The sequence below is a fragment of the Paramisgurnus dabryanus genome, chromosome 3 (assembly GCF_030506205.2).
Source record: "Paramisgurnus dabryanus chromosome 3, PD_genome_1.1, whole genome shotgun sequence".
Lineage (NCBI taxonomy): Eukaryota > Metazoa > Chordata > Actinopteri > Cypriniformes > Cobitidae > Paramisgurnus > Paramisgurnus dabryanus.
This window is the reverse complement of record NC_133339.1, coordinates 18,202,340-18,226,010: the sequence shown is the minus strand read 5'-3', so window position 1 is coordinate 18,226,010 and position 23,671 is coordinate 18,202,340. Positions and strand designations below refer to the sequence as shown.

Below are 23,671 nucleotides of genomic sequence, written 5' to 3'. Positions count from 1 at the left end.
TGGAATATAAAATATATGACTACGTCATTGAAATGATAAAAGAAACAAAGTATTTAGATTTTCGGTTTTTATTTATTTATTTATTTTACGTATCTCATAAGCATGTATACTGTTTCATACTCCAGTCCAGTTGGTGGCGGTAACGCGCCTACGTGTTGCTTTGCCAACCGCCAATAAACACCACAGAAGAAGAAGGCGCAACTTACGTTACTTCCTTTAGTAGCTTCTGGAACCTCATACACGCGCTATGGAGAACGTCTCGCAGCTAAAAGATCAAGGAAACAAGGCGCTAAGCTTAGGAAATGTTGATGAAGCGGTTCAGTGCTACACAAAGGCACTGGCATTGGACCCTTCAAATCATGTGCTCTTTAGCAACCGCTCTGCTGCTTATGCTAAGAAGGGTGACTATGACAATGCCCTGAAAGATGCCTGCCAAACCATAAAACTCAAGCCGGACTGGGGGAAGGGATACTCAAGAAAAGCCGCTGCTTTGGAGTTTCTTGGACAACTTGAAGATGCCAAAGCAACATATCAGGAAGGGTTACGACAGGAGCCATCTAATCAGCAGCTTAAGGAGGGACTTCAGAATATGGAAGCACGGTTGGCAGAGAGAAAGGTGATGAACCCCTTTTCTATTCCTAACTTGTATGAGAAGCTGGAGGGTGATCCTCGAACCCGGGCACTGCTTTCTGACCCCAGCTACAGGGAGCTGCTGGAGCAGCTCAGGAACAAACCTGCAGAGCTTGGCTCGAAACTGCAAGACCCCAGGGTCATGACCACTCTTTCAGTACTGTTGGGTCTGGATTTGTCTGGCATGGATGAAGAGGAACCGACTCCGTCCCCTCCACCAAAACCTAGAGAGACAGCTCCGCCGCCTCCTCCCAAAGAGGAAGACCTCCCTGAAAACAAGAAAATGGCCTTGAAGGAGAAGGAACTGGGAAATGCGGCATACAAGAAGAAGGATTTTACAACCGCTTTGAAACATTATGAAGAGGCTCTAAAGCATGATCCAACCAACATGGCCTATCTATCAAACAAAGCAGCTGTGTTTTTCGAGAAAGGGGAGTTTGATCAGTGCAGACAACTTTGTGAGAAGGCCATTGAGGTGGGCAGAGAGAATCGGGAAGACTACAGACAAATCGCCAAGGCATATGCCAGGATCGGTAACTCGTACTTTAAGGAGGAGAAGTATAAGGAGGCTGTCCAGTTCTTCAATAAGAGCCTTACAGAGCATCGCACACCTGACGTTCTGAAGAAATGCCAACAGGCAGAGAAGATTTTGAAAGAACAGGAGAAACAGGCCTACATCAATCCAGATTTGGCACTAGAAGAGAAAAACATGGGCAATGATGCCTTTCAGAAGGGTGACTATCCGTTGGCAATGAAGCATTACTCGGAGGCCATCAAAAGAAATCCGTACGATGCCAAGCTCTTCAGCAACCGAGCTGCCTGCTACACCAAACTATTAGAATTCCAACTGGCCCTCAAGGATTGTGAAGAGTGCATTAAACTAGACCCTAACTTCATAAAAGGTTACACACGCAAGGGTGCTGCGCTGGAGGCAATGAAGGACTTCTCAAAAGCTATGGAAGTCTATCAGAAAGCACACGAGCTTGATTCTAACTCAAAGGAAGCCACGGAGGGTCTGCAGCGTTGTATGGTGAGCCAGGCTATGCGTATTGACAGTCCTGAGGATGTGAAACAGAGGGCTATGGCTGACCCAGAGGTGCAGCAGATCATGAGTGACCCCGCTATGCGCATGATCTTGGAGCAGATGCAGAAAGACCCACGTGCCCTCAGCGATCATCTGAAGAACCCAGTCATCGCTCAGAAAATTCAGAAACTGATTGATGTTGGGCTAATAGCCATACGATGATCACAGAAAGCGAAACCAGAAGAAAGGCACAACAGAAGACTACAGAGGTGGCATTCTCATGGATAACTTGCTTTATCAACTTTAACATACTTATACTCAGTGTCTGGTATCACTATATAAAATATAAAAACATCATTATTTGGCAGCTTTAATTCCACTTAATATTATTTCAACATTTAAGAGGCTTTGAATAAAGAATTGCCAATCTGAAGTTTTTATCATTTTATATAGGATACCCATTTGGGTTTTTGGTCTGTTTTGATGGAATGGGAAAGTTGTGCTGTGACGATTAGCTTCAAGAAATTTGTCTCTAAATATAAATGCATTCTGCTACTATATAATCCTCTTCAATTGAAAGCTTAAGTTTATAGCTAGCAACATAAAAACTGATTGTGATTGAAGTTGTTAAATAAATTTCTGGATCCATAAAAATAAAAACAAAATTAAAAACATGTTTACAGGTTTTTTGTTCTCCAGTTTTATCGACGATTTTAAAAATTATGACTTAATAATTTGATGTTTGCATAAAAGCTTTGCAATTGTTCGCCCACATGGCTCCGTAACATTGTTGTTTTGACCACTAGATGACAGCAGATTATTAACAATCACACACACACAGATATATATATATATATATCTTCTATGCATGGTATTTCCCAGAATTCAGGCCTATTTATGTCCCCATGGTGTAATTCTATTAAATACTAATCAAATCTAATAAATTTGAGCACCATTAATTAGTATAAACAAAAACGAGAATTTTTTTTATGGCTGCTCTTACTAATAATTTTACAGAGGCGGACACTACTTGAGTACTTTGAGTAAATTTTCCAAGCATTTGTGCTTTATCAGAGTGAAAAATTTACTTTACTATAAAATGTTCACTACATTCTAAAGCATAGAATCATATTTGGTATTAAATCAATTTTAATATGCAATATAAAAGGAATACACATTACATAAAAATTGTGTACTTTTACTTTCTTGAGTAAAAGTACAGAAGTACTTTTTACTTAAGTAAAAGTAAAAAAATACTAGATGTTAAATGTACTTAAATATTAAATATAAACCAAAAACTTGAAATTATGAAATGTAGTGGAGTAAAAATTATGATAATATGCTTTGGAATGTATGTTTTCCAAAGAAAAACACTTATAAAATACAAATACATTAAAATGTACTTTTATGTAGAAAGTACAAATACTTAAGTAGTGTCCACCTCTGTAATTTTATCACATTTTATTGCTGTTTTGTGGTACAATATCTGAGTTTTGGTGTTGTCCTTCACCAGACTTTTCACATGTTGTGCCATATCTCAAACATTATTTATCACAAATTAATAAAAAAATATATGCATATGAATTAATTGTTACTTGAACGAATAAACTACATGCACAGATTTAGCATATATATGCATTTTGTACTTTTTTTGCTTAATTTCTACCTGTCCCATGGTTTAGCTGTCATTACCAACACACTCTGCATAAAGGGACTTTCCCACTGTTTTTTATCAAAGGTTTATTTGGTAGCCATGGTAACCTAATGACATAGTGGAGCACATGGATTTCAAGCTGTAAGACTGATGCCTTGATTTCCAGAAAAGTAAGATAATCTAATCTTTATTCTTTGTGTTGGGCATTTACACTTATTATGCGTCATTACCATATGTGTTGTATTTCTGTATTTTTAAACATTTTTTATCATTATCAACATTTTTTTATCAGTATCATTTAAATAGTTAAAATGGTGTACATTACATGTAGAAAGCTAGCTACACTTGCTTAGTCATCATCTTAACAAGTAGGGCTAGTCATTACCAGCACAGTCATTACCAGCACCATACATATTTTTGCCAATAAATTATGTATAAATTACAAAAGCATCCTACAATTATACATTTCTGACAATGTATTAAAAAGTTTTGATATATGGCATTCATTTAAATGAGCTTATATTCCAAGCCAGGGTAGATTGATGAATCAAAAGTTTAAAAAAGTAAATGAATATAATTCATTTTGCAAGTAAAAAGCGTGTTTCATAATGGCCCAAAAGTCACGTGATTTAAGCAAACGAGGCTTCATTACGTCATAACTGTTTCAAAACGTTGCGAAAATCCGATATTCAAAAAAAAAAAAAAATAAAAAAAATTCGATATTCACACCTGGGTGGAGTTGATCAAAAATGACCAGTGTCTAATATGTTTAGGTGAACTCGGGTCAGTTTTATTATGCAAGTTCATAAAACATGTATCCTTCTGACTAACAACACTACCATTTTGTCTAGTTTTTGTGTATAGACAGATTTAAAAATGTGGATAATTAAAGGGGTAGTTAGTTTTAATACTTTGTTTGCACCTAAATAAAACTAAAAAAACTAAACACATTTTTAATTATGTCTTAATTAATTTCAATATATTTTTTAAACATATTTTTCATAAAAATCTTGCTGTTATTTTGTACAAAAAAAGTGTAAAATGTTCTGACATATCTGCTTTTACACTATTTTGACCAGTAGGGGTCGCCAGCGTGTGTGGTGTTTCGAACTGCTTTGAAAAACTGAATCTCGAATTTTCGAAGCATTTGGATGAATTGATTCCAATCACTAAGTAACAGCTGCATTTGTTTCACATTTATTAAACACCTAAAGATCTGAAACAACATAACTGTAGCTCTCAAACATGTCACCATAACATATCCCACTACACACGAAATTAACTTTCTTCCAATTCACCTTGCTAAAAATGTGTCATAAATGTATATGGATATATGACATGTCGGTCAAATCTTCCCAGTGGGCCCTGTCTGTGACTCCTCCCACATGTTGTACTGACGGTGATTACAAAGTAAAGGTAAATAATTCCTCTTTTTGACATATAGGCATGGCAGGGGCCCAAAGCACACACAGACAGTGTGTGAAAAGTTCAATGTTCAGTTTTTGTCTAATAATCCCTGCTTTGATATTTTTCTCCATGGTTTAGTGTTGATTAGACACTGATCTCTTCTCTTTACACCTGAATGGTTATTAAGAGGCTTTTAACTGTAAGTGTAAATCCCCTTATTTGTCTCCCTGAATAGTTTACACACTTTTCAAAATGTTTTAGTTGACAAAACCGAACATTTCGTTTTTCTGGCCCTTCTGTTACCTTCAACAGAGTTCATTCATTGAATTAAGTTGTGTTAACATGAACTTCTGGAATTACGAGTGCATTTGAACTTGGTCAACTTTTGGATGTCCATTCTCAGTCATTGATTGTATTAGATGATGTCCAGGCACTGAACATACGTTCCCAAAATGTTCTTTGATCATTAGACATTTGGTGAACTCTTGACTTTGTCCCTAAAATATTTTATAATAGACAAAAACACATTGTTCAAAAATATAAAATGTAACTGCAAATAAAAAGATTGAAAGAGTGTTAACAACAAATCAAAGAGTAAATAAGCCTGAATGTCCAGGATCTGTGATCAAAGGTTCATCATTTGTGATGTCAGAACATGAGATTTTTTTGTGGGAGTTTTCTAGAAACCGTTCAGGACACAATGTGCTGTGTGACTGCTGTTTTTCACTTCATACTGTTGCACAAATAATAAAATGACTATAAAAGCAGATCTCAGTGATGTAATGGTTAGTGAGCATAATTCATTGGATTAGGAAATGAATACATACTTGGTTCATAGATTACTGTTATTCAAATATTGCATGTATATCAACACAGAAAGAAGCAGAGTTATCCGCATTAACAGGTAGATCATTTTCAGACATATGGATTAACATCTTTGTTGGATGGTGTTTATCTTAACCAATCAGATTTCAGGGATGGACATGGGCAGGGTTAGAAATGGGTTATGGCTTTGTTTGGGACTGAAACAACCCTTTCCTTTGAGTTTACAGCTAGTTCGTGGTTAAGGTTTGACTTGGGTTAGGTATTAGGGTTATAGTTATACTTTAACAGAGATGTACTTTCATAAGTATGCCTATATATGCCCCTGTCTATGAAACCACGGCTAACGTCTTTAAGTTAAGTTTGGGTTCAACAGAGACCTACTCAGTGAATATTAAAGTTATATTTTCACATTATGTAGGATGATTGTGTGTAAAAAACAGTAAATCACAAACTAAATGACTTTAGACGGTATCACATTTGGCAAAAAAAGTGAGCACATGGACAAAAAGTGCTTTTTATTTAATATAACAACCCATAATGTACACTTCCAGAGCCTTGAACTTTGCCTGTAAAACCAGACCGGCACATATTTAGAAATCTCCTCAGTCGCCCCGCAAACACAAAGAACTGCCAGAATAGTGAGCGATAACAAAATGTGCTGGAGGCGGAGCCAATTTCTCCCGTCCCCCCCGTCGAAAGCATGTATGGGTCAGGGAGGCCCCCTAGACCCCCTTCCCATTGGCCGCAACAAATCCGTGGCCCTTTTTCCAGGATGTGGATGTGATCTCTTGGGACAAGTGTGTTTTGAAAAGGGAGTCGTGGTTACTGTTACTGTGCTGCGTGGATATTTTCCAAGGAATCACTTTCCTGGAAACCCCTTTCTTTATTATCGTTCTACTGGTTACTGGACACCGACCCAGATTCCAATGGAAGGGGGTCTAATTTAAACGCTTGGTCATGTGTACAGTTTGGCCTTATGGTTTACAGTTTCAGCTGCCTCTGTGATGTCGGTGCTTTGCAGAAGGAATTTTTAGCCTGGGCCCCATGTACTTCATATGGAAGTGAATTGTGCAGACCTCATACTGACACAGATCCTTAGATCTAGATTTTAGCTGCATGGGAATTCAATATATATATATATATAAATAAAAATCACAAACATGTGTATATTTCTGATCCAGTCTGTGAAAATCCATATAGTAATTTTTTGTGATTTACTGTTCTACAATATCATCCTACATAACGTAAATAAAATTGTGTGAAAAATAACCTTGAAATCTTTAAAGAGCACCTATTTCATTGCTAAAAAACTTTATTTTGTGTATTTGGTATAATACAATGTGTTCGCATGGTTTATGGTTCAAAAGCACATTATTTTTCACATACGGTACATTTTTGTAGCTCCAGATTTCACTCTCTTCCTGAAACGCACGGATTTGAAAAGCTCTGTGTCCCTGTGATTGGAAATGTGATGCTCTTTACCATGTTTAAAAGATTCGGTCACAATGCAATGCGAACAGGAGTTAACTTACAGGCTGTAAGTCCGAAGCAGGAGGAATTATGAAAATGTCGGTCTTGTCTACATCACCAATCCCATGAAGTAAATTGTTGCCTACAATCCGTGTGTTTGTTGTAGTCCAAGAAAAGAGATTTACTTTGGGTTTTGTACCATTTGCATATTGTTAACATGTACTAATATACACTTACATACCAAATGAAATGTAAAAATGTGAATTGGACAATAGATGCTCTTTAATATTGTCTGAATAAGGTCATATCATAGATTAAAATCAATGTAAAATCAAAATTGTATTCTCTTAATATATCATTATTAAGTTATGAGCCTTGATTTCAGGGTCACATGTTAGTAGCTGCCCAGATTAGGCAGCGAAATATAATATGTGCACTGTAAAAAAAACTTTGCTGCTTTAAAATTTTTTGTTAAATCAACTCAGATTTACAAGTCATGTCAACAGAAATGAGTTGTCACAACTTATAAAATATAGTTGAGAAAAGTCAACTTAAATTTATAAGTTATAACAACTCATCTGTAGTTATAACAACTCATCTAGTTAAGATAAATAATAGTAAATTGAAATGACTTGTAAATCCGAATTGATTCAACAAAAATTTTTAAGGCAGCAAAGTATTTTTTACAATGTGGCAAAACTACAATAAGAGCATCAAACCACATTAAACTATTCAAAATGTTTATTTCAGGTGAAAAACAATGTTGATTGGTTTAACAGAAAAATCATCAGTCTATACAAATCCATCAAAAATTTGTTAAACTACACCAGTCAATCAGCATGTACAAAAACATACATCATTTACACTAAACAACAGAGTACACAGAAATGAAAGGCAATTATCAACCACAGATTTTGATTTAAAAATAAATACAAACATTTCTTTATATACAATAGCAGATACAAATACAAAGTGGAGATAATAAGTAACATATTTACACATATGAATACAATATTTACACATTTGTATGGAGAATGTAGCAATTGGAAACATAAACAGATGGATGATCTTAATATTTACCTAACAACTCAATACAAATAAATACAAAAATAATCACAATCACAACTCCAGTGACAGTCACGTCCATATGGACTTTATCTGTAATCTTCATCGTTTATCTGTGATTATCAAAACCATGGATGCTTCTTCAAACTCAACATCAAACAAACTTCATTTATGTTTTGATAAAAAAAAAACATATCCCTACATTTTTTAAAACCACAACAACACTGTTTTGTATAGAGAATGGTTAAAATATGTACCATTAGGCGCAGATATGTATACATTTGGTACCAATATGTACTGTATAATGAACTCTTGTACAATAGTGTACTTTTTTAAAAAAGAGTACCGGCCCAGTTACAGCTAGGGTACATATTTTGACCATTTTTTTCTGACAGTGTATTGAATACTTGTAATATAAAAATGTACATTCCCTCAATCCCTACACGGATGATTCACTAGGAATATTTCACATTTCCACCAGAATACCACAGTTATTAAATGTAGTGTTATCACAGTAAAATCATGGTAAAGTATTATGAGCAATACTCGGCTTTAAAGATGAAAAACTATAATTGCGATGAATAAAAACATATTCATAGCTTTTAATAGTCAGATGCTGATTGGTGGATATTCAAAGTCCTTCTTTATCCCATTGTAAACCATTGCTTTCAATTCAAACACTGACCATTTTGAAACAAAAAATAAAAATAAAAACTTGATGATCTGCTTGTTGACCACACATGAAATTGTTTTAATGACGAAAGATTTTTAGCTAGAAACCTTATTTACTATACCCTGGACCACAAAACCAGTTATAAAAGTAAATATATTGAAATTGAGATTTATACATCATTTGATAGCTGAATAAATAAGCTTTCCATTGAGACACAAAGATACGATTTGGCTGTAATATAACGATTTGAAAATCTTAAATCGGAGGATGACAAAAAAATTAAAATATTGAGAAAATCGCCTTTAAAGTTGTTCAAGTGAAGTCACTAGCAATGCATATTACTAATGATAAATTCATTTTTGATATATTTACAGTAGGAAATTTTCAAAATATCTTTATGGAACATGATCTTAAAGGGGACAGAGAATGAAAAACCATTTTTACCTTGTCTTTGTTGAATAATGGTAGTCTACCCGCATTCACAAACACACAAAAAGTGCTAAACATCTCAGTCTCATAGAAATTCCTCTTTTATAAATGTCAGCCAGAAAACGGCCCAATCTGAAAAATTGATGCTTATGACATCACAGGCATCTAACTGCCCCTCCACTTTAAAATAATTGGCTACATTTTTGAGTGGCAGCAAAGTCAGCCAATCAGTAATGAGATTGCAAGTTAAGCCAGTAGGGGGAGCCAAATAGGTGCAAAACCACTTGTTTAAAATCCCCCACCCTAAAAGAGCTATCTGAGAGAGGTTTTTAGGAAGCTTCCAAGGGATTACAGACCCAAACAAAAACTTTTTTGTCTACATGTCACATCACAGAACAAGGATAAATACCCCGTTCAATCATTCTATGTCACCTTTAATATCCTAATGATTTTTGGCATAAAAAATGATAATTTTGACCCATACAATGTATTGTTTGCAGTGTTGGGGGTAACGCATTACAAGTAATGTGCATTATGTAATAATATTACTTTTCTGAAGTAACGAGTAAAGTAACACATTACTTTATAAATTTGCACATTAATATTTGAGTTACTTTTTAAAAAGTAATGCAAGTTACTTTTCAGTTTAATTAATTCAATAAAAAAAAATTATGTACTGAATTTCACTAAACGTAGTCACGTAGGACTCTATGCGTGTGCGTATGAGCAGCAACAGTTTGATTCAGAAATGGAGATTGACATTTTTGCAATGGAAATATGCAATTTCTGAATGCAGAATGTAGGTCATAAAAACACCTGAAAAAGCCTTTAGTAAAGTATTACTTTCCATAAAAAGTAACACAATTAGTTTTTTTAGGAGTAACTTAATATTGTAATACTTTACTTTTAAAAGTAACTTTCCCCAACACTGATTGTTTGCTATTTCTACTTATATACCTGTGCTACTTATGTTATATAGTTTTGTGGTCCAGGGTCACAAATATCATCATCAGCTCTAAATTGCATTATCCTGTGAGCCAGTAATTTAAACAAATACTGACATCAATGTCACTGTTTGCTTACTATCTATTTCAATTAGAAGAAAATCAATTATATTATATTATATTCATGTATAAGATTAATGATGCACTAATGCATCATATAAAAAATATGTGCAAAATATCCACTTTTGCTTAAAAATACTCCCCATATTTGCATTTTTAAAATAAATTAATTTAATAACTAAACAATTTTAAGTTGATTACGCCAATAAAATACAGTATTTACATTGATCTTTGTATACCTCGTGAGAATAAAACCTTGATAACATTAAGTACTCTTAAAAGATATCACTATATATAAACAAGTGTATATATAGTCATATTTTTTATTTTATTATTTACATATAGGGAAGTGCTAAGATGAGGTTGTTGTTGTTGTTTGAGGTAAACTGGCAGTCCTGGATTGTTTTTGCATCAAATACGTGACCCTGCCTGTTAAAACCCAGCTGACGTATTTTTATTGATTAAATGTTCTCTTTATAAAGTAATCCTACATAATGTAAAGAACATTGTGTAAAAAAATATACCCTTGATAGTGACATCATTAGATTTTAAACTTTAGTCCGGATTTCACAGACAGGGTCACAGATCGCCTTGCACACCAAATTAGATTAAGTGGACTCTCCGGTGTTCCCCAAATGATTGTTTTGACCTCCGAGCATGGCTATAACATTAAATATGGCTCTTTACCAGTCCTGAAACACTGGTAGTGTCAGCATGGAAATCACTGTCAACTTCATCCTCAAGACTCACAGACTGCCGCTGTAGACAAGAAAAATAAAACCACTATTAGATGACTTACACAACAATTAACCTAATGTTTGCTCTACCTGGACCAACAATGGGTCCCTAAAGGGGTGTTATGGATGGTTGCCAGGGTGTTGCTATGGATGCAGTTTTAGGGTATTCTAAGGTGGTCTATAGTGTGATGTTACTTATTGACACATTAAAGGCATTTTCACCTCTCGATATGTATCTGTATGTCCATAATTTTTCATGCAATCAATAAATATCACAGCAATTTTTTTTTAAAGGGATAGTTGTATAAAAAATACTATTGGGTCCACAAATGGTTTGGTTACAAACATTCCTTAAAATATCTTCCTTTGTTTTCATCAGAACAAAGAAATTTATACAGGTTTGTAACAACATGACAGAATTTTCATTTTTGGGTGAAATATCCGTTTAAGTTAGTGGATGTGTTATATAAAGTGATAATATCTTACCTGTGGGTACAAATAGCCATCAGAACTCCGGTTCCTACATAAATGCACCTGGTCCTCGGTGGTCTTTTGATAAACCGGGTTGTCAAAGTGAATGGTGTTGGTATTTTTCTGCCGCCACTTTCTCCAGAAGAGTACAGCACCAACCGCAGCCAAACAGATGAGGACTTTAAGAAGACATTAAAACATTAAAATAGAGCCTATAGAAGTGAATTATTAAAGAAAAGACATTCAGTTTGAAGCACTCACCGAGTGGTAATAAAATATACAGGGCCACCGAAGTGGAAGATGCTGTTTTTGTGGCCGCTTTTACATCATTGTAGTGTTGATCATCTGAAGAGAAATATAATTATATACAAAAATTATTTAGTTTATCTTGTTAGTTTGTGGAAATCTCATAAAATAATGCAAACGAATCTTGCAGGAAGCGTTTGACATTTACTGAACATTAATGCATTTGGCCGAAAGCGACTTTTATCCAAAGTGACTTACAGTAAATAAAATATATATATATGTGACCCTGGACCACAAAACCAGTCATAAGGGTACTTTTTTTATTGAGATTTATACATCATCTGACAGATGAATAAATAAGCTTTTTATTGATGCATGGCTTGTTAAGATAGGACAATATTTGGTCCCAAAATACATATAATACAGTATATCTGAGGGAGCAAAAAATCTAAACATTGAGAAAATCGCCTTTAAAGTTATCAAAAAAAATGCTAAATATATTTTTGATATATTTACGGTAAGAAATGTAAAAGTTATCTTTATGGAACATGTATCTTACAGATTTTTGGCATAAAAGAAAAATTTTGACCCCATACAATGTATTGGTGGCTATTGCTCCAAATATACTTGTGCAACTTAAGAATGGTTTTGTGGTCCAAGGTCACATATTTCTTTATCAGTACATGTGTTCCTGGGATTGAACCCATGACCTTTATGTTACTAATCCAATTGAGCTACAGGAACCAGTTGGGATAAGAAAAATGTAAGGAAATGGAAAATTAGACAATGGAACTATGGGAGGGACTGTTGCTCCTAATGGGATTACAAAACCACAATTTCAGTTGTCAAAAGCAAAGCTAAAAGCAAAACACACCACTGAGCTTAATCTGAATCGACACACACCTGTCTGGGTAGATACGGAAGGCTGAGGAGTGGTTTGGGAGGGTTTGCCAGGGGTAGATGGGGTGGCTTTGTCAGGGATCACAGGAACAGGAAGTAATGGTTTTGGTGACGGCTTTGAAGGAAGTAAAGGTTTCGGTGAGGTCTTTGAAGGTTCTTGAGGATGATTAGTTGTCGACATTTCAGGACTGATGGGGGTTGCTGGTGTCACCACAGCTGTTCAAAACAATGACGGAAATTATAACTTGTTTGTAAAATGAATTAACAGCCAAACCTCATTTTAACATGTTAGTGAAACTTACCTGGGATGCATTTTCTCATGTCTCTGGTCAGCATCATGTGGTCTGGGCAGGCACATGTATACTTGGGTGAAAACTGATTGATTTGAGGTGCAGCCAGACACAGGAACTCACAGCCTCCGTTGTTGACATTGCACCAGTTTATTCCTTAAAAAAACATTTAAGCCTGTTTGTACATTTTGTATTAATCTTACTAGGGTTCATGACAGTGCAAAAGAAGTCACGTTGGACAGCAGTGCTTATCAAATGCGTAATGAATCAAATGTAAACATACCTTTAGGTTGTTTGAGGTTATGGTACAAGACAATATCTTCTGGAGATGAGAGATGTTCTGCTACTTTTCTAATGTCGCTTCCCGTCACACGATTTGCGCTCAAAATCGCATTGTTGCTCACATCAGTCCAGAATACTTTCTCCTGAAAATGTATGTTTTTCAGAGGTTGTTCGGCTTTCAACACAACATCTACATCACGTTAATGTGTATTCCACAGTTGTTACCTCAAAAACAGTAAGACCCAAAGGATGGGCGAGTTTGCCTTGGTCTATGATTAGAGTACGTCGACCACCTCCTTGCACGCTGATACTGGATAGAGTGTGTAGTTTGGAGTCCACCCAGTACAGGCGCTGGTTCAGCAGATCTAAATACATAAAGTGGACACCAAAGCTGGTCAGCCCAAAGTTACTAAAGTGCTTATTTGGTTTACAGATCTGTGCTGGACAGCGACTAAACACGGTCATACCAAGGGTTATTCCATTGGGCCAGATAATATTATCCGTAACCAGGGCAGTACGATCTCCTCCATTAAGGCCACCTCTTTCAATCTTGGCTGGTGTACCCCAGTCAGTCCAGAAAATGAAGCTACAAAACATTAGGGGATAATTTATGCAACATGTTTTTCAAAAAAAAAATTGCATACACACCACAAAATTATCCTTGTTTATACAAATCGGCAAAAACGACTAAAAAAGTAGTTGCAGTTACTTTGTAGAGAAACATTAGCCATCCGCGCACATACGCATTCTTCTACACTTTAAACAATTCTTCGTTGCACTTAAATTTTTAAGTTAAAACAATTTGAAATTACAATTAATTTCAACTTTTTTCAGTAGTGAGGAGTTGGTATAAATTATAAAAATAAAGTTGAAATAACATAAATTATAATTTAACTTTATTTTTTTATAATTTATAGCAACTCATCACTAATCTAAATCAGTAAAGAAAGTTGAAATAAACTTTTTTCAGTTGATTAAACTTTCACTAGAATTTTTTTACAGTGTAGAGAGCGATAAATACAAAACAGTCAAATTTGGTTTGGATAGTATTCATTCACAATGGTTTAGTACTACAAGTAAACATGGACGAAAATAATTTTTTAAAATTTGTATCAACTTTGTTAATAAAGGTTTCAAAAACTCAGTAGCGCAAATACCGTCCCCCATTGTCATTATAGTCGTCAAGTAAGCTACTTTTGGACTGAACGCGTAATACGCATGCTCATGACGTCACCATTTTAACAGATTTGCTTTTTTGTAGTTTACATGTAAATGATAACAATGTCATTTTCGAAACTTGTACTGTGCAAAAACTTTTCAAAAGTGTGTTTCAAGACCCCAAAAAGCTGTTGTTCAGTAAACAAACAACCAAACCCATACTCCAAAAAAAAATTATTTGGGCAAAAATATGTTTTAAATATATGCTAAATACATTTTGTAGAAAGTAAAGCTTAATTAAATATTTAAATTTGAATTTAAAAATTATATTAACATATAATAAAAAATGTATTTTAGGGGCATCAAATACATTTCTAATTTTACAACCCATACAGAAATTTTTTTATTTTCCTAGCCAAAATATTTAAGTTTGTATAAAATGTATAGGTATAAAATTTATAAGTATGTATAAAATTATAAGTGTATTTTTGCAGATTAAAAAATATTTAATTTTAATCTTTTCAAAGTGTTTTTCTTTCAATGCGATGGCAATATAAATGCTTTAAAATATATTTATTTTTAAAATATATTTTAAAATATACAAAAAAAGGCAAAAAATACAAATATATATTGGTAAAAATACATATTTCAAAATATATTTCAATAAATATATTTTTTTGCCATTTTTGTACATTGAAAAAATATATAAAATATGTTTTGCCATATGGGAAAAATTTCTTGTTTTTTAGTTGAAAAAGTTCCACAACTTACTTTTTAATAGGGTCAACTACAATAGCACGAGGCTTGGCCAGGTTTTCTTTGAAGAGCGTCTTGCGTCTGTTTCCATCCACAGTTGCCACTGAGATGGCGCCTTGGATGCTATCCGTCCAGTAGATCGTCCCATGGATCCAGTCGATAGCAAGACCTTCAACGGCATCTAAGCCACTGCCAATTACGACGCTGTGTTGGGAGCTGTTATCTGCGGTATCCATTTGTGCCCTAGGAAAGTAAAACAAATATGATGCCATGCATTGATCTTTTGACAAACATGCACCTTGTCTGAAGATTTATATTAAATAACTTGATTAAACACCCTTATATAAAACCATATAAACCAAACATGGATGGTTTGGAGGTGGTTTATGCTGCTCTTTAACTCGGCCAGGCTGGTGCTCAGCTGGTTGGCATCTAAACCATTATTTAAACAACCTAATGCATGGCCAATTGTGTCCTTACCTATATATCTTCTTGAGGGACAAATCTGACCAGTAGATCTCTCTAGAAGCGACATTCATGTCCAACGCCACAGCGTTCTTAAGTCTGGGAATGACTCGCGTGTACTCGCTGCGATCCAGGGTCATCTTTCTCACCTCGTGCCGATTGGTAAAAAACAGGTATGCAATGGTTCCTGTAGAATTAGGAGAGGCAGGTAAGTTATTGCAAGTGTTCGTAGATGCCAGTCTTAAGAAAAATAAACAATTGAAATGTTAAAAGCACACCAATAGCTTTGCAAGCCTTGCTGGCAGGATCCATCTGGTAGCCCTCTTCACATTCGCACTTGTAACTGCCCACCTGATTGACGCAGATTTGGCTGCAGGTGTCCGGGTTTTCACATTCATCGATATCTACATAAAGCGATCAAACAGAGCATTACAATATTTGGGAATGCCACTAAATCAGGAACGATAGTAAGGGCATGGATTTATAGGATAAACTCTGATCCGAATCATGCCGATGAGTCATTCCCGGCACAGGATAGAGCAAATAAGTTTGAAGTCCAGATGATATAATTCTTTGGTTTGGATTTGCACCAACATCTCTTATCATAGACAAGTTTTAGTAAAGGTTTTTTTGGTAACAGTTTCTTACCTTCACATCGTTTTTTCCCCACCAGACGGAAACCGGTGGGACACAGGCACTCGTAACCGATCTTTAGGTCATTACAAATATGAGAGCAGCCTCCATTGCTATACAGACACTCGTTCGAATCTGTAGATTAAAAAATGTATGTATATGATATAGCAAAATGGCTCTTTGTGTATTTTTGTAGCTTAACGGATTCAAAGGTCATGGGTTTGATTCTTAGGGAAAACACATGCTGATAAAATGTATAGCTTTGGATAAAAGCGTCTGCTAAATGGATAAATGTAAAGAAGAATAATGTTGTTTTACTAACCACACTCTCGTAGCGGCTCATCCGACCAATCCCTACAGTCCCGCTGCTTGTTGCAAACCTTCTCCATGTCGATACATTCACCACTGCGGCACTTAAACTTTTGGGGTGCTTCACAATGGGTCGCTGAAAATCGAAAAGAAGAGATATAAGTAACGCAATAAGTAACTTCATCTCAGAATAGAAGAGAATAAGTGTAAAGGTTTACCATTAACACAACCCAGCTCATCGCTTAAATCTTTACAGTCGTAAACTTGGTTGCACTGACGGCTACCGTGGATGCAAGATCCATCACCGCATTGAAACTCATCCAGTTGGCATGTGGCTAAAGCTGATCACAATTGAAAAGCAAAAAAAAAGAATTATGCCTTTATATAAGAAACGCTTTAACAAAATAAAGCATTATATTGCGTTCAGTTTGTAAAAACCAATTTGTGTGCACTTTAATGCATTATGCAGCACTATTAATAGTGCAGTAATTTAAATCTAAAAGTGCATTACTGTGTGAACACAATTTTAAAACAAATTAGATGCTTTAAATCCTCACAGCAGTTTTTTTCATCCGATCGATCCAAACAATCCGCTCCACCATCGCATTTCCAGTTACTGTGAATGCATTCGCCGCTGCCGCAAAGGAATTCCATGGAGAGGCAGGGATTTCTGGGCACCGTCGATGACCCTGAACCGCAGATCTGCGGCCCTTCGTCTGAGCCGTCCGGACAGTCGGCGTCTCCATCGCAGACCCACAGTCGAGGAACACACTGCGCGTTGCTACACCTAAATGAGCTGGATCCACAGGTTGTGGGTGGACAGGATGCTTCATCACTACCATCATCACAGTCTGCCTCCTCGTCACACACAAACGCCTTGGACACGCACTGACCGCTGCCGCAGCGAAATTCACCGTTTAGACACTGCCGAGGTTCTGTCGGTGACACAATTCATGGAGAATTAAACCAGATGTTGACGTTGCTACCGTTCATGCATTAGTTATAGAGATTCACTTACCACAGCTTTCCTCATCTGCGCTGTTCTCACAGTCAGCTTTGCCATCACATTTCCAGCTCTTAGGGATGCACTGGTTGAGTCGCCCACCACAGCTAAATTCAGAGGGTTTGCAGGTCTTTTCCACTGAGGGGGCAAAACATAAACGCATGTGAGAAGAAACATCACTAGCTTAGTGTTTTTATAGGGATAGTTCACCCAAAAATCAAAATTGTGTCATCATTTACTCGCTCTCATGTATAAATGTCTTTGTTTTGATGAACACAAAGTAAGATATTTCGAGGAATGTTTGAAACCAAACCGATCATGACCCCTATTCACTTCCATAGTATTCTTTTTTCTACTATGGAAGTGAATGGGGCTTATGATTGCTTTGGTTTCAAGCATTTCTCAAAATATCTTCCTTTGTGATCATCAGAACTAAGACATTTTTACATGAATTTTCATTTTTGGGTGAACCATCCCTTTAATAATGATATACATTTCCTAAACTACTTACAGCAAGCTGCGGGAAGTTCATCCGTGCCGTCACCACAGTCATCGGTTTCATCACAGACCCATCTCGACGTAATGCACTTTCCATTACCACACTGATACTGCCTCACATCACAGGTCTCCACACCTGTCAATCAAAGACATGCGTCAGAGACACAGCATATCTAATACCTCAAAGTAACAGTGATGCAATCCCAACTTGTAAAAAGTGCTATAAAGACATAATGCACAGTAAAATAAAGTGCCCTGTTTATTATGGGCAATTCCATGCAAATGTCAATGGTGTCAAGTTTTAACCCAAAGTTTTGAATCATACTGATATCTCGATTGTCAATATTTGGTGGTTTAAACAGCCATGCAAATTCTCTCCTAAGGGTTTTAAAGCATTTTAAACATTTTCCATAGTTAAGTAAGTGCAAATTTTTGAAATGTTACATCCATTACGTTGTTTCACCCTCATAAATGCGCACACGAAAATAAAATAAATATTAAAAGGGACATTTCACAAGACATTTTTAAGATGTCAAATAAATCTTTGGTGTCCCCAGAGTACGTATGTGAAGTTCTAGCTCAAAATATCATATAGATAATTTATTATAACATAATAAAATTGCTATTTTGTTGGTGTGAGCAAAAATGTGCCGTTTTTGGGTGTGTCCTTTAAAATGCAAATGAGCTGATCTCTGCACTAAATGGCAGTGCTGCAGTTGATTAGTGCAGATAAAGGGGTGGTATTATCCCCTTTTGACATCACAAGGGGAGCCGAATTTCAATGACCTATTTTTTGATAGGTTGATAGAAACACTGGGGACCCAAGTATAGCACTTAAACATGGACAAGTCAGATTTTCATGATGTCCCCTTTAAATAGCCGTCCATTCTCCATTTGTTGGGTATTATTGCATCTGTTTTTTTTACATCCATAACGCATGCATGCTCATCTAAAATAGAAAACATAAGCATACACTGATATTTGCTGATGTTTGACTCTAATGGTACGTTAACACAGTTCGAAAGCATTGACGGAAGGCTTGTCTGAAGCGTGGCTAACAGACAATCACAGTAGCCGCAACACATGCTTTGGTCTTGCATAAACGTAAATGGCTGGCTCGTGCTAGGTTATGTTAATAAGGCGATCTGATTGGCTGACGCACGCGTTGGGACTTGAAAAGTTGAGAAATGTTCAACTTCTGCCACGAGCAACAGCAGTGATGCGACGTTGATGGATCCACAATTTAGTTCGGCAACGCATGACGTCACCCATTAATGTAAATGAGAAGCCCCGTGTAAATGTACCGTAACATCAGCAGTGCAAAAAATGACTTTCTCACTTAATATTTTTGTCTTGTTTTCAATATAAAAATCTAAAAAAAGAAAAAGTTTTAGACAATAAAAATATTGAATTTAAGAGAATTTGTGTTTTAAATGAGAAAAATATTTGCCAATGGGGTAAACTTTTTTTTTTCTTGAATTAAGTTTTAAAAAAAATTTTAACTTACAGGTATTTCAAGATTTTTTGTCCTTGTTTTATGCACAAATTTACTTAAATTTGATATTTTTGTCTTAAAACTATTTGTTATTTTGCTCATCAAAGAAATGCATTTTGATTCAAGAATTTTTATACATTTGTACCGAGAACAAGACAAACATCATAAATAAGAAAGTCATTTTCTGCAGTGAGGGGGTTAGGAAAATATAAACACATGATTTAATAGATCGGTAATAAATGCATTCTCTGAAAATGTATATTTCAAGTTCTGACTGCAAATGTTACAGCCATAACACTGGAATTACTCTAATATAATTATACTTTTTTGTCATCACATTCATCTTCTAAACATTTTAGACATCTCCCAGTATAGTAAACACAATAAATATGACTAATATGCACAATCTAGTGCTTACATCAGCAACTAGGCAGATTATGACAGGTAAAGGTGTCATGTTTGATCTGTTTTGCATTGTAATATCTGTCACATGGCAATAAACCCAATGTTCAGGGTTTTGAGTATCACCTCCTGATAGTTCTGGTTCACTGAGAGATGTGATGCTGTTGTATTCATCTTCCCAAATATCACCATCAGCACCATTTTCACATTTTCAATTTGGCTATATTGTACGACATGTATTCAACAGGTAGATAAAGTCAAACGTTATAGTCATGTATTTAAAGTTGCTGTATGACAAAGGTGACCCTGTCTATGAAATACAGGCAAGTCTCAATTTAATGATGAGATTATGAGCATCAAAGTTTGATCTCACTCATTCATTTCACTTTAAGCTTTGTCACAGACAGGGTGGCAAAATCCAATCTTTATGTCACAAAAAACTGACTGAATGACTGCACAGTTACACAGACCAGTCCGGTCAGTATAGCAACAAGACAAACCTGTTGAAGATCTTATGGTTTTACTTAGTCATACACTCTAAAAAACAAACAGTGCTATATAGCACCAAAACAGTTGCTTTGGATCGTAACGATAGAAGAACCATTTTTAGTGCCATATAGCACCGGTGAAGAACCAGTGAAGCACCAGTGAAGCACCTGTGTAGAACCATATAGTGCTATGTAGAACCATATGTGGTGCTATATGGCCCCTATATGGTTCTACACTGGTGCTTCACTGGTGCTTCACTGGTGCTTCACTGGTGCTTCACTGGTTCTTCACCGGTGCTATATGGCACTAAAATGGTTCTTCTATCGTTACGATCCAAAGCAATTGTTTTGGTGCTATATAGCACCGTTTGTTTTTTTAGAGTGTAGGGTAAAGACCTTCAAACACATATATGAACATACACTTCTCTTTATGAGCTTGGGTTGATCATAAATCATCTGTCCAAAGCAGTGTAAAAGCATCTTTCCTTGACGGACGAACAATGCACCATTTAATTGCAAGATAAACTAAGGAAGTGCATGGTCTGAGTGAGGTCATCATAAGCATGCGGACCTTGCAAATGACTCTCAAGCCCGTGTGTCTGTCAGATCATAAAAGCCAAATCAAAACTTAAGTCAAGTCACCCCAAAAACAGTATTACTAAATCACCCTATATAATGTCAAGAACCTTCTGTGAAAATATAACCTTGATATCTTTAATATTGACTTGACTACTGTCGTGTCAAAGATTGAAATTAATGATTCAATGGGATTCACAGACAGGGTCACATATTTACAATGTCATTCAAGCCAAAGTAATTCCTAGTTCAGTTCTTCCACATCATCTAGTCAAACAAAATCCACCTAAGTGAAGTTTGGAGAGCAAACATGGACGTAGGTAATAAACCTCTAAACCCTTCTGTCTCTAATTTTTTCCCTTCTATATGAATATATGGGATTACAGTCATACCACTAATCTAAACTACTGTCTGTGTGACATCATACACTTGAAATGATTTAGGACTTCTAGGAAAAGCATGTGTGTGAACATAGCCTACTATGGAATGTTACAGAAGGGTGGAGACATGAGCAGTACTGTATGGGTTACAAATGGTATGTAAACTGTGGCTTGCTTGGGTTATGTTGGTGAAGATTTCTTTTGGATTGTACCAAAAAAGTTTGTATTAGTTTGCGATTAGCAGTGGAAAATGTCAGCAGCATTAAACTTTACAACTTTGTTGTCATATTTTATAGTAATAAATGTTTAATTAAATTTAGTGCATTTTAACTATGCTATGTTTTATAGTTAACTACTAAAAATCCTGTTTTATATTTACAATATACTTTTAAAACGAAGTGGAATTAAATATAGTACTTGAATAAAGGCATTCAACACTTCATGTATACAATGGCAAGATATTATTTGATAAATGTTACCATAAATAAAAAAATAAATAAAAACTGTTGCTTACTCACCTGACTGAACCGGACAGAAGAAAGAAACAGTAAGTAGCAACATCAATATGATGTCCATAATAACCTGTCAACAATCCCGCGTTTCTTTGTTGTGTAGCTGCAGTTTCTATTACGGAATTAATTTAAAAATAAATAGTTAAATAAACAGATAAACACCAGTTATTGCTTAATCGAGGTTGCGGTGCAAATATGTGCTTGTAAAATGATAAAAGCAGGTACATGTGCTGCTGTGGTGAACCGTGTAAATTTGAATGAGTTGTAGAGTGGGCGGGGCTTGATGACGCGAGGGCGGGCCGAGGTGGTGTGATTTAGTTTTTCACAATCAGGGGGTGTGGCCAAGTCGCGCCCCCAAATCATTCCACACGAATCCTACACATTTACAGGAATGAAAAAATCAAGCTGCTTACCATTTATGCGCGAAAAGGAAATAATAATAAAGTAATAAACTGATCTAAAAACGAGATGCTGCGTGTAACGGTAAAACCCTTGCTTATCAGGTTAAACTACCTCTAAAGACATAATCGTGTAAGTATTTTAAAGACACCACAGTCATTAACACATTCTGAGATCAAATATTTCATCTGTTATTTGTTTTAAAGACCCTTTAGTGCAGTGTTTCTCAACCAGGTGGGCGGATCCATAACAAACTTCCAAAAGGGGCTTCAAAATTCAAGACTGACAAAACAAGCATTAACATAATTGATGGTGTCTGTCATCTAACCTCGCACATTTAAAACAACAATAAAGCCCTGTGAAAAAGGCACTCTGTGTACTTGAACTATTGCCCAAAATGTCACCAGAATGTCACAGTGTGTTCTTCACCAAAACAATGTATTTCAGTGCTGTCCTGTCATCATGATAGAAGCTCAACATTTAGACGAGAATTCAAGTGCACTATATTGTTTCATATGTTTGGGTCTGGCAACCCAAAAAGAAAGTTAAGTAACTGAAAACATACCACGGAAAGATAAAGACAAAGCAACACTGTTTCATCCAGTCTACAAATGATATATACACAGCTGTATATACATATAAGTGTAGCAATATCCACTTGTATAAGAAAGTTTGCATTTAGTTGATAATGATAGATTTGTCAAACAGCAAGAGGAGCATTATCTGGAAATTGCTGCCTTAAAAACCATAAACTGTATCATTCTGAAAAGATACTATACCAAAAGGCTTTTCAATACTATACTATACCATAAAGATTACGCTTTCTGGGAAAACTGTTTGTGTTAAGACAAAGTCTAGAAGTGAAATGACTGAAGTGATGTTTGTATGGAGGCCAGGTGAGGTGAGTGTGTTCATTTCTCTTTTCACCAGAAATGCATTATCACATCGCATCAGAAACTGGATCTACCACCCTGCCAACCCACCACTCATCTCAACAGCATGGACTGAGAAGCTAACCAACCTGTTATAACAGATAAGACATTCCAGTATTGTTTGTTTAGTCAGATATATCAGAGAAGCTTAAAGAATATGAAGCAAGAAAAACAAAGGTGGTTTGTCTCGCATCAAGTTCACCTCAGCGTTAGAAGCTGGATCTTATGTTGCTGATTTAACGGTATAAATAAAAAGTAAGAGTAGCTGAACAATGATTTTATGTGTTTGTTATGAGGTCTCTATATATATATATTTGTTAAGAACAACAATGCATGTCGCGACAATTTTAGGACTGTTATTCTGTTTTACATGAAAGCACAATGAACATTAAAGAGTCGAAAAATGTAGCTTGTAAATTTTTGCATCTTACATTTAAAACCCTTATGTACACTGCTATTAAAAATGGTTGAGATACACTGTGTACCATAGCGGTCACA

At 35.7% G+C, this 23,671-nt stretch overlaps 2 protein-coding genes and 1 long non-coding RNA gene across 3 annotated transcripts; 2 read left to right on the top strand and 1 right to left on the bottom strand.

The window, feature by feature from the left end:
* The first annotated feature begins 186 nt into the window (after nucleotides 1-186).
* On the top strand, nucleotides 187-2,326 carry stip1 (stress-induced phosphoprotein 1). The gene has a single exon (XM_065252915.2). It carries the CDS (start codon nucleotides 248-250, stop codon nucleotides 1,874-1,876), a length of 1,629 nt encoding a protein of 542 aa, XP_065108987.1. The 5' UTR covers nucleotides 187-247; the 3' UTR covers nucleotides 1,877-2,326.
* A 5,407-nt stretch (nucleotides 2,327-7,733) lies between these two features.
* On the bottom strand, nucleotides 7,734-22,090 carry ldlra (low density lipoprotein receptor a). Its single transcript, XM_065252916.2, has 18 exons — nucleotides 21,849-22,090; nucleotides 18,003-18,125; nucleotides 17,507-17,629; nucleotides 17,046-17,423; nucleotides 16,707-16,829; nucleotides 16,502-16,624; nucleotides 16,195-16,314; nucleotides 15,825-15,950; nucleotides 15,562-15,733; nucleotides 15,097-15,324; nucleotides 13,635-13,753; nucleotides 13,393-13,532; nucleotides 13,169-13,310; nucleotides 12,898-13,041; nucleotides 12,599-12,811; nucleotides 11,711-11,794; nucleotides 11,465-11,628; nucleotides 7,734-11,000 (listed from the first exon to the last, which is right to left on the bottom strand). The coding sequence occupies exons 1-18, from the start codon at nucleotides 21,904-21,906 to the stop codon at nucleotides 10,911-10,913; spliced, it is 2,670 nt and encodes an 889-aa protein (XP_065108988.1). The 5' UTR covers nucleotides 21,907-22,090; the 3' UTR covers nucleotides 7,734-10,910.
* Nucleotides 20,765-23,446, top strand: LOC135734026 (uncharacterized). The gene is made up of 3 exons (XR_010527071.2): nucleotides 20,765-21,270; nucleotides 21,394-21,485; nucleotides 23,172-23,446. It is a non-coding gene; the product is annotated as an uncharacterized lncRNA (long non-coding RNA).
* Nucleotides 23,447-23,671: the final 225 nt, after the last annotated feature.

What these genes read in the sequence shown, in the direction of transcription:
- stip1 (XM_065252915.2), top strand. Translation starts at nt 248, where the DNA reads ATGGAGAACGTCTCGCAGCTAAAAGATCAAGGAAACAAGGCGCTAAGC.
- ldlra (XM_065252916.2), bottom strand. Translation starts at nt 21,906, where the DNA reads ATGGACATCATATTGATGTTGCTACTTACTGTTTCTTTCTTCTGTCCG. An exon ending in GGGGAAAAAACGATGTGAAG is followed by an intron (nt 15,951 to 16,194) that starts GTAAGAAACTGT and finishes CGCTTTATGTAG; the next exon opens with ATATCGATGAATGTGAAAAC. An exon ending in ATGGCTATTTGTACCCACAG is followed by an intron (nt 11,001 to 11,464) that starts GTAAGATATTAT and finishes TCTTGTCTACAG; the next exon opens with CGGCAGTCTGTGAGTCTTGA.